Source organism: Drosophila sulfurigaster, chromosome 3 (assembly GCF_023558435.1).
Source record: "Drosophila sulfurigaster albostrigata strain 15112-1811.04 chromosome 3, ASM2355843v2, whole genome shotgun sequence".
Classification (NCBI taxonomy): Eukaryota; Metazoa; Arthropoda; class Insecta; order Diptera; family Drosophilidae; genus Drosophila; species Drosophila sulfurigaster.
Window position 1 is genome coordinate 54,331,862 of NC_084883.1, and position 14,463 is coordinate 54,346,324.

The following is a 14,463-nucleotide window of genomic DNA, read 5'->3' on the forward strand; positions in this document are numbered from 1 at the left end:
AGCAACTATGCGCATGCGTATTCTTGGCATGCATTTATTGCATGCACTGTTTTAACCACTTAATGAACAAAACTAAATCCAGCCAAGAAAACTAACTAACTTTAAATCAAAATGAAAATCCACAAAAACTCACACCCACGCAAAAAACGCTTAATTTGATGGCTCTATTAATTGGTATATATTATTTTCGATTTTTTTTGTGTTTTTGGCGCAATTTTTGATACGCTTCTTGTAGCTGCATCCGAGCGATTTTTAGACGGCGGCCGAAGTACACACCAGGGCCGGAGCGCTGCCTCTGTGCCCCATCACCTTCGTCAGCAAGCACCTGTTTGCCAGAACAGCGGGCCTTGACTGAGGAACGCCTCACCTCCTGAAACTGCCAGTGTACATTCAACGAGTCGCGCTGAGGAGCAACAACAGCAGCAACAGCAACAACAGCAACCGCAACATGAACAGCAGTGCTCGTCCTCCTCTCAGCATCAGCATCAACCCTGTTACACCACACACGAATACGTACATTGTAGCTATGAGAAGGAAATCGTATGTGATCAGGCACCGCTGCCATCGCACACACAACAACACAAGCATGAGCAGTCCCAGGAGGCGGTAGCCATCATTTCCCACTGCCATCAGACGCAACAACAGCAGCAGCAGCCGCAGCAGTCGTCGCAGTCGCAACGCAAGCACAGCCACAGTCACAGTCCGCACCACAGTCGCCACACTTCACCGCACAGTCATCACTCGCATCTGGGTCAGGGTCAGAGTCAGAGTCAATCACAATCACAATCGCAATCCCAATCTCAGTCGCACTCTCATCATCATCACTATCGCCGTCGACGTCGGCAGCACAGCGTCGCTGCTGTCGGTGGCAGCGGCAGCTTGCCAGGCGCCCACACCCAACACTCCCACTCAGGAGGCGGTGGCCACCACAGCGCACGTCACGTGTGCAGCAGTCGACGTCATCGCTCGGTCACCGATGTGTCCTGCAACTCGATCAACGCCTGTCAGGATGCAGCGTGCGCCGATCGCGAGGTCCAGGAGATAATGGTGCGCAAGTCCTGCTGCAGTGCCTCACGCACTGAGCTGGCCCAATACTTTGCCGAGGATCTCTATGGCGCATCCTCACGTCGTCCCAGCTCGTGTTGCACCAGTTCCGATTATTGCTATCAAACGGACTCCACTAGTCTGTACGGTTCACGCTCCTCGCTCAGTCGCAACAACTCCATCAAGTCCGCCTCGGCTGCCATGCGCAAGCAGCAGCGTCTCCAAGCTCGCCAACCCAGCTACACTTCCATCTCGTTGCGTGGCCTCAACGCCAGTCGACCCAACAGTCAGCTGGGCTCGTTGACTTCCATCTTCGATCGTGCCAAGCAGATTGCCGACGACAGCAAGTACCCGGAACAGCAGGATGCGGCTCGTCAATCGGCTATGACACCTTCGCGTGGCTCCACGCTGGAGCGGCACAGCTCCAAGGGAGCGCTAAGCAACGAGCTGCCCGAGTACGCCTGCTCACCGTCGCCGATTCGCTGGAGTTTCCTCGCCGACGGAAAGTCCCCGACGGAGTTCGAGCTGGAGGGCGCTGTGGGAGGCAACACGGAGACAGCACAGGCAAGCTCGGCTGCTGTCGAGGATAAGTTGGATGCGTGGCATGTGCCCGAGCCGGAGGTGAAGCCCTGCCGCAAGCGCACGAGCAGCTGGAAGAGCTCCCTATACGATGAGGGACCAAGCACATCGGCAGCGGCTGCTGCACGCAAGCGACGTGGCAGCAACTATCACTGCGAGTTCGAGGAGTCGACGACGGTGCTGTTTCATCAGGATCAGGAGGGGGAGACGTACAACAATTGCTGCAACAACTACATACAGTGCAACACGTATCTGGATCAAGATCTGCAGATAACCAGCGAGGATATTCATCAGTATTTGTCGAAGGGAAATCCGACGGTGGGCGATGTGCTCAACAATTCCAAGAACTATCCGTTTCAGCCAAGCAATGCACTCGAATTCCAGTACAAGAACAACTTTCAGCAGGGCAACAACAATGCCAACAACAACACAAACACCACCAACACCGCCTCGAGCGATGCGGGGGAATGCTTTCAACGCTACGAGCGCAGTTATCACACCAGCGCCTCCAGCAAGGAGACGAATTTGAATCAAAATGCCAGTGGCCAGGCGGCAGCAACAGAGCCGATGTCTCCCAGCAATATTAACCTGTCGAGCAGCAGCAACAACATCAATATCGTGTTCAGCAGCAGCAGCCAGGAGCGCAATGCCAACGAGGTGAAGTTCATCAACAATCGAAGCGGAGGCGCGGACAGAGAGCGAGAGCGAGGTGTTGGCGAGGTGACGGACTCATCGACGATGGTCAGCTCGGAGGCGCATCATGCCGGATACTTGCCTTACACGTATCCCAGCTATGATTATACCAACATGTCGGGGAACTCGCACTTTGAGAAGCCGCTGGGCATCGATGAGTTGCCCAAGGAATTCGCTGGCGCTCATTTGGATGGCGGAGGTTCGACGACCAGCGAGCACTCGTCGTCGCTGCACTTTGATTCCTTCGATGCGGCATCGGAGCACAATCTGTTGTCGCAACCGATGTCCCCTGGTTCGCCTGGCTCCGTTTCGGTCTCGGTGAATCCTGCTGGCGATGGTTATATGCATCTGCATCACTCGCATCTCGAGCATCCTCATCAGCAGCATCAGCAGCAGTATTATCATAGCTATTCACAGCACGCTCATCATGCCCATCACAGCACCAACACAACTTGCACCAACAGCACGTGCACCTATGCTTATGGCCCCCACACGCCCCACGACCTGGCCGAGGAGCAATTCCGGCTGGGTAATGCTTTGAAGAAGGTGCGCAAGCGTGCACGCAAATACACCGATTTTCTGCGCAAGAAGTGAAGAGCGGGACACGTGAGACCTCCTTGCTGATAACCTCCTCCTTCCACCCCCTTCGTCCCTCTAGATTCGCCATACTTTGGTCGCAAGTATGTCGTCGTCTCGAAGTCGCAGCCGCGTCGCTCGCAAAGCCTGGACGAGGATTAGCTGTGGATAATTGTGGATTGTGGATGGAACAACAACAACAACAACACAAGAAAGATCAACATCAGCATTTTTATCGCACACTTTTCGAAAAGCAATAACTAAACATTTTTCATCAAAAACCAAAAAATCACTTCGAACGAAATTAATTAATTTAAATTTATACACTGCCAAAAAGACGAAGACGAAGTTTAGATGTTTGAAATTTATTAATATTTATTTGTGGTAGGCCAAATTGTTAAGTGCGATGGACACACATAAGAACACACTCACACATACTGATTCACATGCGGCAGCCAGCTACAAAAATACAAGAAACAACAAGATGAACAAGACGATGAACAACAACAACAACAACCACAACAACGACTATTTTAAAAGAATTACTAAGCTAACAGTGCGTATACATGATAAGTATGAACATTTGTATATTCAACTTAATGATTAAGTACAGGTTTTGAATTTGCATATTTAAATTACGAATACGAATACGAAAATGAAAAAGAAAAGAAAAGAAAAAGGCAAATGCAAATAATAATGCACAACTACCCAAGAAAACATAACATAGTTATTAAAATTAAACAATAAATTTAAATAGAAGTATTTGTAAGAGATCGCCGAGAGAGAGATCGAAGCAGCGCTACAAGATTTAGAGTTTCAGCAACTGCAGCATAGACAACAACCAGAAAACAGAAAATATTAACAGTTAATTGATAAATTAAACCAAATAAAAAGTAAACCAATTGCAAAAGAACATTTAAGAGCAACAACAACAAGAAGAAGAAGAAGAACAACAACAACTGTAGCTGACACATAAAATGCAAAAGTTATTGAGCATTCCACTTAATCAGTAAGTAAGCTAAACTAAGCTACAAATTTAATAATATTATAGGTATATAGGAAGGTGATTTTTTGTTAGTTATATTTACTGTTTTATATGCGCATTTTTATGGTTGAAGTTGAACAAGTTTCTTCAGGGACTGCTTGCAATTTATGTATAAGCAATAAGCCGTTTTGCTCAAAAAGATAATCTCTTTTGTGTTTTGTGTTCTTTGATTCCCAATTTCCAATTTCATTTAATCTCGTTTCGAAATTCGAATACTTTCATCGCTTTCCGTTTCCGTTTCATGGTAAACTGTCTTTCTTTCTCGAGATGTGGTGCGGATCACATTTCAAAGCTAATAATCATTTGAATTGCATTGATCCCAACAACTGTCTTCCAATTGTATTTTATAGTACATCTCTAGTTTCAATTCCTTTGAAGAAAAACCACAAAAGAACAAAACGAAAACGAAAAATTAAATCACACAAAAACACTTAAATAGGTAATTTTTAATTTCGATAAATTAATGAATGAATTAAATCAAACGTACCTTGCGTGACAAAAACAAAAAACAAAAAAAGAAAACATTGAATAAATATTAGTAAGGCAAAAAATGAGACGAACAACTGTAAATAATTGCTGTTAATTAAAGATTAAATTAATTTACGAAATAAATTACATTTAATGAAACTTAATATAATTTGTAGTTATTAGCTGAAAAATCATTAAAATAGTAAAACGGAATAATAAATATAAATGCACTGCCAAAAAAAGGTTTTATGTAAAACAACAACAACAACAACAACAAAATAGATTGAACAAACCGACGATGAAGAATCTAAGAAAAGCAAAAAAAAAACTAAAAAATAAAAAACAAAAGCGAATTCAAAAAGAAAAAAACAACAACATAAAAACTTTAAACAAAATACTGCTGTAAATATAAGAATGAATACATATAGAAAATCATAGACATTTTTTAATGGCACATTAATTAACGAGGAGCATGCAATTTGCAGATTTTTTACATTATTTTAATGAAATAAGTAACAACAATAATGAGTTAAATACAAATTCTTAAAAACAAAAAACCAAAAATATATTTAAAAAAAAGAAAAACAAAAAGAAGCCACGCGGCAGCGATTTTGTAACAAAATCAAAAGATAAAATGTTAACATTGCATAAAGTTTAAAATAATAAAATAATTGAATTGAATTGACGAACGAAAAAACAATAGAAGCGCAAAATGGACTACGAAAACGATGTTAACTGGTTGTGAGTTTGATCTGATACGACACCTGAGATACTTTTGCAGATCTGAGATGCGAAAGTATCTGAGATGCATATCATTTGAGCCGAACTAGTCTAATGTTGTGTGCATTATTCTAAATGTAAATAATGAGGAAATCAACTAAGTTAATTAACGCCCATTAACAAGTTAATATACACACACAAACCAAACACACACAAGCAAAGAAAGAAAGAATTAACTATGCAATTTAACGAGAATCGTTCATAAAACAACAATAAAAGCTAATGAAATACAATTTTAATGTTCACAGAATACAACAAAATAATACACATTAAACTAATAAACAACAAAAAAACAAAAAACCAAAACGATTTACGATAATCATACACACAGTTGAATGCAATGAAAAACAAAAAACTAACAGCAACAATTAGACAAAAGCGAAAGAAAACAAAAAAGGAAATGTGAGAACCGTTTGAATTATATAGCAGAATTAATACAATTACAATCGATCCATAGACGAAGTTAGTAAAATGCAAACGATTTTCCCCTTTTTCAAAGCGGTTTGATTTTTACAATTTTTTTTAAGTAATTTGTTATATGATTTAACAAATTCCAAAACAAAAGGCACACAAAGTAAAACAACAAGAACAACAAACAACAAACAACCAATTAACAAAAATTTGTTCTAGCATTTGTCATAACAATATATAGTTGTGTACATAACTAGTTAAAATTATGCATAAAAGAGCAGTTATCTTAAGTATATAAATACATATAAAGGTGAATTACACACACACACACATACACACACACTAACACTGACACAACAACAAGAACACACACACAATGTATTAGTGCGAATATGAGTTTGCGTTAGTTAAAGACGGATAACAAAAAAAATGGCAATGAAAATAATAATTAATAATGATATACAACAATAAACTTGGACTTAGGTATATAATTATGAATTTAAATTATTTTTAGCAAAAGATAAAAAAACCCAAAAAACAAAAAGAAAATACATAAATGACGACAACTCTAAAAACCACTTGAAAAAGCAAATATAAAAAAGAGAAGAAAAACTTATTGAAATTAAATTGATGAATTAAGTAAAATAATTGCTCAATTTAGCAAAGAGTATAAATAAAGAATTATACGTTAAGTAATAATTTCAAAAAATCACAGTCTTATTCTTTAAAAGGGGAAAGGGAATGAAATTAATCTTAAATTGCATATGGCATGCTTTTAAAATGTGCTTAAACTACAAATTTCTAGAGACAAAATCGCTGAAAACTATGCTAATTGTTTTTAAAAAGGGATGGATTGGGATTGGACCTAAAATGCATATGACATGCTTAACTGAAATAAGAAATCTACAGTCGAGTGTGCTTAACTATGAGATACCCGCACCCTTCTCCCATAAAACCATATTCTGACAAGTAAGAAAGCTACAGTCGAGTGTACTCGACTGTGAGATACACGCTACCCATTTTGATTAAAAGTATTATATTTTGTGGTATCATTTTTAAAATATACCGAATATACTAAAAAATACTAAAAATATGCCAAATGGTATATTGGGTATATCGATATAGTACCGCATTCAAAATACACAATAGACGGCACAATATACCAGATTGTCGGTCAAAGCAACTAAGACCCCCAGTAAATAGGCGTTTTTGCCATACAAAAGTATTTCTTTAATAACTTCCACAATTTATCTGATCGCAACCAAATTTTCAGGAATCATAACTACTATAGTAATTATTGTATATACCAAAATTCGCAACTCTAGCTTTAAAATAAGGCTTGTTATTCGATTTTTTTGATTTGCGGGGGCGGAAGTGGGCGTGGCAAAAATTTGAAACAAACTTGATCTGCGTGCAAGCATAATAAATGCTGTCAAAAAAAATTATAGCTCTATCTCTTATAGTCTCTGAGATCCAGTGTTTCATACGGACGGACGGACAGACGGACATGACTAGATCGTCTCCTGTCGGCACAAAGTTATAATACCCTTCTACCCTATGGGTAGCGGGTATAAAAACATACTAAAAATATACCCCAAATATAGGACAAAGGATATATTTGGTATATTGATATGGTACTACATTCTATTAAATATTAAATCAAGTACTACAATATACTTAATATACCATAGATTGCAAAATATACCAGATTGTCATCCAAAGCAACTAAGACCCGATTGCAGTAGGCGACTTTGCAGTATTACAAAAGGAGAGACAACCAGGCGGACAGATTTCAGACACAAAATTATAATACCCTTCTTCCCTATGGGTAGCGAGTATAAAAGGATGTTTTCAGTGCTATGCTAATAACATTTAACGCTGAAAACGATGCTAATTTTAAGGACGTTTTCAGTGTGTTGACGGAAACGAGAATTTCCGATAGGTTTATCGATGTGTCGCTGGTGTCATCGCCACTCCCATAGTGTTTGAAGCATAGTTTTCCGACACCAGCTTCCATTTGAGCACTGCGCATGTCCGCGAGATGTCAAAAATGCGCCACTCAACAGTTCCGCCTAGTTCTTCCTGAAGTGTATATACCTGGATGGAGTGGACGAAGCGAAGCGAAGGAAAACTTGATCAACAAAATGAAAATTTAAATAATAAATAGAATGTTGACTGCATTGCGTCGCAAATTTCGCCTTGGAATGCAGCGAACAGTTCTCATTGCCGTGCTGCTGGCGGTTGGCCTCTTCAGCTATGCCTTCCTCAATCTATCCTTTTGCTTCAAACTCATGTCCCACAGAAGTCTCACGCACATGGTGAGTACCAAAAAAAGGAAAATGGCCTCTTCAACTAATAATTGATACAATTTTAAATTTCAGTGTCAAAAATACGAGCATCACGAGTTCAGTGGTTCGCTCTGCGAGGAACTTTGCAGCGCACAGTCCAGCTTTGATAATTTCCAGTGTCCGTTGAATGATATGAAAACTATTTTATTTACGGCCGAAAAGAATGGCGATATGTATGCGGTGAAGGTAGGTCAGTTAGCATTTAGTTTTCCCGTTGTCATGACTACAATTTTCATAATGTAGCTGGCGAAGCATAATGACGATGACTTGAGCTGGACGAACAGCAAAGGAGAGTCGATCTATCCCAAGATCGAAGAGTTCCATGAGATTGTCAAGCTGCACATTATACTCGCCTACAATGTGACTTTAGATGACAATATGGTAAGTTGATTTAACATCTCTGTAATCGAAGGTAATTCATAATGCAACTTGCAGATAAGAGCCTTGGTTAACCAGGAGATAGCTGACAACAATTCACAGCAGATGGTCAGCTTTTGGCGTTTGTTCAAGGACAACAACTATATGATGGGCAAACTGTTCGATGAGGAGTCCGTTTTTCCAGCCGTGCTTGGCTCCTGTGGTCCTTACTATGCCACCGAAGGCCTGGAAATAGTCCAGGCTAATCCTAGCATCATACAATATCTGTGAGTAGAGCGAAAGATGTATAAAAGTTCTTATTTAACTTTGTAAATTTCAATTGCTAGTGCCTCAAATCGTCAGCAGCGTTTGAAGCACGCTCTGAACATCATGGAATACATGTTTCGCTTGGAGGAGATGAAACCGGAGCCGTTGAGAATGTGTAAAATACAAGTGAGCCGCTTCGGCATGACGCCTGATAGACGTCTCAAGTATCAGACTGCAGAGCACGTGTACGTGGAGAGTCAGCTGGACAAACGGATGTCCAATGGCGCCAAGTGCCACAGCAACCAGGAGTGCAACTTCCACTCGTGTCGCGGACTCTGCGATGCGGAGCGACAAACCTGCACACATATCCAGCAGAACAACAACTTTCAGATATTCTGCGAGCACGTTCTCGTTGGAAGTGGCACCTTTCAACCAGGACTCCTGAGTGGCATTCGCATGCCTCGTTCACTTCAGAAGCTGGTCAAGATGTGCGTGCAACCGCCGAAGGAACATCAGGTGCCTGATCGTCGCCAGGCTCCCAATCTGCAGCTGGCTTTGCGACTCTACAATGAGCTGAAGCAGCTGCTTCAGGCAGTCATAACGGCTTCGGGAGCCGATGTTGAAGTGGAGAACGAGGCACCGCGTCTCCGGCAACGAGGAGGAGGAGCTTAACTCGCTGAAGACTCAGATTCAGATACAGATACAGATACATTTCCTGCTGATGGCTTGCTCAACTCAATTGGTAGCATTTTTACAGAAATTAGTTTTAATTAAAAAAGATTTGTAGAATTAACATAAAGAAAAAGGTTTTTTAATACATGATAAAGCGGCTTTTCAATTGTTCTTTTCGTTCGTGTCTTTATTTGACTTTCCATTCAAAAATTGTTCATTGAATTTGCAACAATTTGTGGCATGCCTTTCTGATCTTTTGCAACTTATTTCGAAATTTCATTGAAAATCAATCAATTTTGAGCGTTAAAACTTGAATTAAAATTTTGCTTTGTCTTTGAATGTGCCCAAAGTAAGTGTATTCCAAAAGAGTTACATAAAAGTGTTGATTAGCTTTTATCACATTGACATTTTAAGTTGTTGTTTTCTTTTTATATGTTTATCGTTTTTATTTATATATTTGTTGTTTTTTTGTCGATTTTCTTTTTCTTGTTGTTTGCTTTGTATTTTTGAAAAGTACAGCGTGCACATAACTTATTGTTAGTATATAGTTTAATTAGTTGTTTTCTTTTTTGTTATGTATTAATCTTGTTTTCTGGTTTCACTAATTTCAAATTTTTTTTATTACAATAAGTTAACGTTTTTGTTATGGCTGCGCTGCAAGACTTTTAAGTTCACATACGGCATAACCTATAATTCTTATTATTTCTTTTTTATATTTTGTGTTTTTTTGTTTAATCTTTTTGCATAGGCAACGTTTGTTAATTATATTAGTTTAGTTCGCTAAGGATCTGCAAACAAAGTTGAAATTGTTTAACTGTGGCAGATTTGCAACGAAATTGTTTCGTTCAATTTCGCTTCTCGTGTGTTGATATTAATTTCATTTATTTTATAATATATATATATATTGTTTTTCTTTCTTTCTTTGTTTATTACTATTGTTTAGGCCGCTTAGCATAGGTTAATCAATTTTAGCGCTTCTTTAAAGCCATTTCCAATTGTTTATTACAATAATCAAGACGTTCTTTTGAGTAAATTATAAAAAAGAGTAGAAAAATCTAATAGATATCATTATAATTTCTGTTAGTACACGTATTTCGTATTCGTTTTTGCAAAAAGTGCCCTATGCGCTCAAAAATTATTATATGTTTGTTTCATTCTCGTTAATTTAGTATCATTTCCTTATGTTTTTGTTATCAATTTGTTTTCGATTTTTTTTTTGTTGTTGCTCTTATTTAAAGTACATACATATTGTTTTCAATACAGTTTCTAAAAAAAACATAAATGAAGCGCTAGACTTAAACATAACTCGAAGAAAAAGGAAGCTCGTGCTTCCAAATGGAGGAGAGCGTGGGGGAGAGGTAAATGATTTTAAACATACCGAAAAATAATGAGTTTACTGCCTGTCTAATTGTAAATTTCCAAAATGTCAAAATGTGTTGAGTGTGTGTGTGTGTGTTTAGTGTGACAGTTGGTATTTATGTATGTGTGTGTGTGTGATAATTCCTTGTGTATTCAAGCTTATGCCGTTGTCGGCGATGCTGCCGCCGAGGCAGCGTTGGTCAAAATGGGCGGATGCGTGGCATTCACTACCCGACCGGGCGTATTGGCATTCTCCAGCGTCTTCGAGAGCTGCAGCTGCATCAGATAATGCTGCTGGGTGGGCTTGTGCAGCGCCAGCTGTGACAAGGCATCGTCGATCGTAAACCATTGACGCTTGCGTCCAATGCTGCGCGAATCCTCCCATTCGTCCAGCTCCTGGGTGACATTCATGACAAACACCTCCGTTCGATGCATGTGATCATTATTCTGGAAATCAATTGAATATGTAAGTATTGTAAATTCTATAAATTAAATGCAGAGTAATGTCTTTAAGTGCATTTACAAGTTTTACATAAAGAAACGATGCAAATATCAACATAATTTGTATCACAAAGATCGTATAATATTATTATCTTTGAAGTGTAGTTTAAGATAAGTGCAATGCATTTAAGTTTGACAACTAAAGAGTATCCAAACTGTATTTTGTGATATGTATATATTATTAAATTGTATGTATTGCACTGCATTTAGGTAGAAAGATTTAGGGCTTCTAAGCTTTTGCTGAATTTATCCTTGACGCGCAGTTTAAGATAGGTGCAATGCATTTAAGTTTGACAAGTAAAGAGTATGCAAACTATATCTTGTGACAGATATTGTTAAATGTGTGTGCAATGCATTTAAGATGAAAAGTTGCTGCTAAACTTTTGCTGAATTTATCTTTGACGTGCAGTTTAAGATAGGTGCAGTGCATTTAAGTTTCACAACTAAAGACTGTATCTTGCGACAGATATTATTAAATCTATGTGCAATGCATTTAAGTTTAAAGAGTTATAGCTTCTAAACTGCATTTAAATGCACTTTTTGAATTGATCTTGGTTGTGCAATTAAGTGTATCTGGTATTATCGACATTATTCGGTTTATTGACGCACCTCGAAGACACCCAAACAGCGTCCTAGGCTGCCAACGACGCCCGCTTCCTCAAGCACCTCGCGCACAGCAGTTACTGGAGGTTCCTCCTCCGGCTCGACACCTCCGCCCGGCACTATCCACAGTTCTGGACGGCGCGAAGAAGTCACCAGCAGCACCTGCAAGAAGTTTATGATTAATAATGATATCAAGTATATATAGAAAACATTGCTTACCTCTGCTTCGTTCTCGGCGCGTACACAAATGCAGGCGGCGCGTCTCCTGAAGCCATCCTTATCATAGATGCGCGTTGAGTTGGGCTTCTCCTTGACCATCTAGAAAACATAATCACAAGTGAGTTAGGTAGGAAATTAATAGTTCGTTTATTCCCCAATAACAATATAACCAAAGAAACAAAAATAAAATTGGCGATAACGCTCGGGTTATAATTCTTTTTTGCTTTTGTTGTTTATCATTTCGTTTTGCTGTCGCGTTTAATTTGAATGTGCGCGCACATGAGAATCGTGATTCCGTCTTATCAGACAAACGATTGAGAGGCCGCCGGCAAAAAATGCAGCGCCGGCTTATCAACAACAATATATTATGCATACGTATAAGTATGTGTGTGTTTGCCGGGTACCGTTTGCCTTTTTGTGAATTAGCCGTGTCATGAATGATCGAAACCATTTTCGCAATCAACATCTGTGACTTACCTTTGAGTCTTGTAAGTACGACGGCAATGAACGTTGATAGCCAACTGCTTAGGCACTTTATACAGAGAGACAGCGGCTCTCTCTCTCACACACGCTCTCACACGCTCGCCCTTGCTCGTTCTCTCGCTTAGTTGTCTCTGCTGCTCTCCCGCTTGCTCTCGCACACTCTCCCTGCAACAAGTGTGCGTGTGGCTGTGTGTGCTGTAGTTGTATTGTGTCTTGCGTGTAGTTGTTGTTGTTGTTGTCTTATTGCGCTATGACAGCTGCACTGGGAGCCGGTCGCTTGGTCTCGTGCCGCTTTTGCAGGTGCTTTTTGCTTTTTTCGCTGCTTCTGCTGCTGCTGCTGCGTCACAGCTACAATTTGTATTTGTATTTGTGTGTTGTCGTTGTCGTATGTACGTGTGTGTGTGTAAGTGTTGTTGTTGCTGTTGGTATTTGTTGTTGGTGGTGAAGTAGTAACGAAAAAAGAACTGCGCGTCGGATGGTTGAGAAAATAAAAAAGAAAGAGATGTGGGGAAAGCGAGAACAGAGAGAAAACTTGTTGAAATTAAAACGAGTACAAGAATGAAGAGGAAATAAAGCGCAGACAGGGCAGAATTATTTAACTACTTTGCAGTGGGTGCATGTTGTTTTTGTTTTTGTTTTTTGTTTTTTTTTTTGTTGTTGTTTGTTCCTTTTTTGTGGGTTACTCGTCTGGGTGTATTTGTATTGTGAGTGTTGTAGGTGTGTTAGTTGCGTAGGTGTCTTGCTGCTGCTGTGTCGCAGCAGTTGATGTCTTGTTTGTTTGCTTGTTGTTGTGTGTCGCTTTGCCGGACACAATTTGTTGCAATTGACGCGAGACCGACGCACAGCTGCTGGGCCTTATCTGAGAACGAAACATGCGTTTTCCATTTCGCTCGCTCGCTCCACCGCAACACACAACACACGCCCCGTTATTGCTGCAACACTGCAACTGAGAAACTGCAACACGCCCAAAACACAACACACGCGTCGCACGCCTTAGAAGCCGAAATGATTTGGCGCCGTTAACGCTTTTCAGCTGCGAGTCCACGTTAAAAATGTACAATTTTAACGAATTTCACGAATGTTGCATCGGCGAATGGCTCTGCAAAGAGGACAGCGAAAAGCAGTGTTACCATTGCGCAATAAATGTAAATGCCCGAAATTACTCAAGTTGGCAGCACTCTACGGTGGTTGGCAACGCGCATTGCCATAGTTCGTTGCTGCACGGTGTAATGTGTGGCACTGATGATAGATGGCGCTACTTTAGCGCGAATTTAAATATTTGAAGTAGGCAATTGAGACAATGGTCATAGGTGGCGATAATTAAGATTAAGACTGAGCAGGAAAGTTAAACAAAATAAAAAAGGAATAATTAAGTATTTTATGGTATGCAACAATTATATATTGTATTTACATTTGGTTGATTTACGTAAACACTTATTTTCTTTAAAGTGTAGAACTGGCTGCGTGAAGTTTATAAACGCCAATAGGTGGCGCCACTGCAGTGCACTGTAGCTGCGAGTTTGGCGCGCATTCAAATTTTTGAATGCAACCTTTAAAATATTAAATTAAATTAATAGAGCTACAACACTTTTGTAAGGTGTAACAAGTAAATGCGGTATTGATAAATAATTTGTAATACTAGTCAGCTTTAAGGTCTCCAACTGGCTGAATAAAGTACACAAATGATTTACTGCCAAATACTCGCACGTTACTTGAGCGGCTGCCAACAAAAAAAGTGCGTTCTAAGGGGCTGGGTGGGGGGAGGTCACAGTTTATGGCGCTGGGAAATTTGGTTTGCATTTGTTTCAGTTGCTGCCTCTGCGTTTTGCTTGTAAGCTTTTAATGCAACTACTTAGCGCAGGGATTGCGACTCTTGCCAGTGCAAAAAGTATAGAGCAGGAGGGAAAGGGAGGGGTTACTCTGTGTGGCCTTGGCTCGCCTTAAACATTTACTGCCAGCCTTCCGCCTTCCAGCGCCAGTCGCGACACATTGGCTCTCTCTCTCTCTCTCTCTCTCTCTCACTCTATGTTTCGTCCTTCGTCCTTCTCTTCTGTGATC

General features: G+C 40.1%; 3 protein-coding genes across 3 annotated transcripts in view; 2 read left to right on the top strand and 1 right to left on the bottom strand.

The window, feature by feature from the left end:
• LOC133839907 (glucose transporter type 1) overlaps positions 1-5,485 on the top strand; it is a 40,705-nt gene extending 35,220 nt beyond the window's left edge. Inside the window, 1 exon segment of the mRNA XM_062271545.1 lies at positions 236-5,485. Within this exon segment, the coding sequence (XP_062127529.1) occupies positions 236-2,910 (2,675 nt within the window). The 3' untranslated portion in view covers positions 2,911-5,485.
• Positions 5,486-7,661: 2,176 nt separating this feature from the next.
• LOC133841288 (divergent protein kinase domain 1C) lies at positions 7,662-10,333 on the top strand. The gene is made up of 5 exons (XM_062273659.1): positions 7,662-7,914; positions 7,978-8,130; positions 8,188-8,325; positions 8,380-8,588; positions 8,649-10,333. The coding sequence occupies exons 1-5, from the start codon at positions 7,765-7,767 to the stop codon at positions 9,238-9,240; spliced, it is 1,242 nt and encodes a 413-aa protein (XP_062129643.1). The 5' UTR covers positions 7,662-7,764; the 3' UTR covers positions 9,241-10,333.
• LOC133841289 (diphosphoinositol polyphosphate phosphohydrolase 3-alpha) lies at positions 9,904-13,519 on the bottom strand. Its single transcript, XM_062273660.1, has 4 exons — positions 12,400-13,519; positions 11,923-12,021; positions 11,710-11,865; positions 9,904-11,046 (listed from the first exon to the last, which is right to left on the bottom strand). Exons 2-4 carry the CDS (start codon positions 12,019-12,021, stop codon positions 10,759-10,761), a joined length of 543 nt encoding a protein of 180 aa, XP_062129644.1. The 5' UTR covers positions 12,400-13,519; the 3' UTR covers positions 9,904-10,758.
• Between the last annotated feature and the right edge of the window lie 944 nt (positions 13,520-14,463).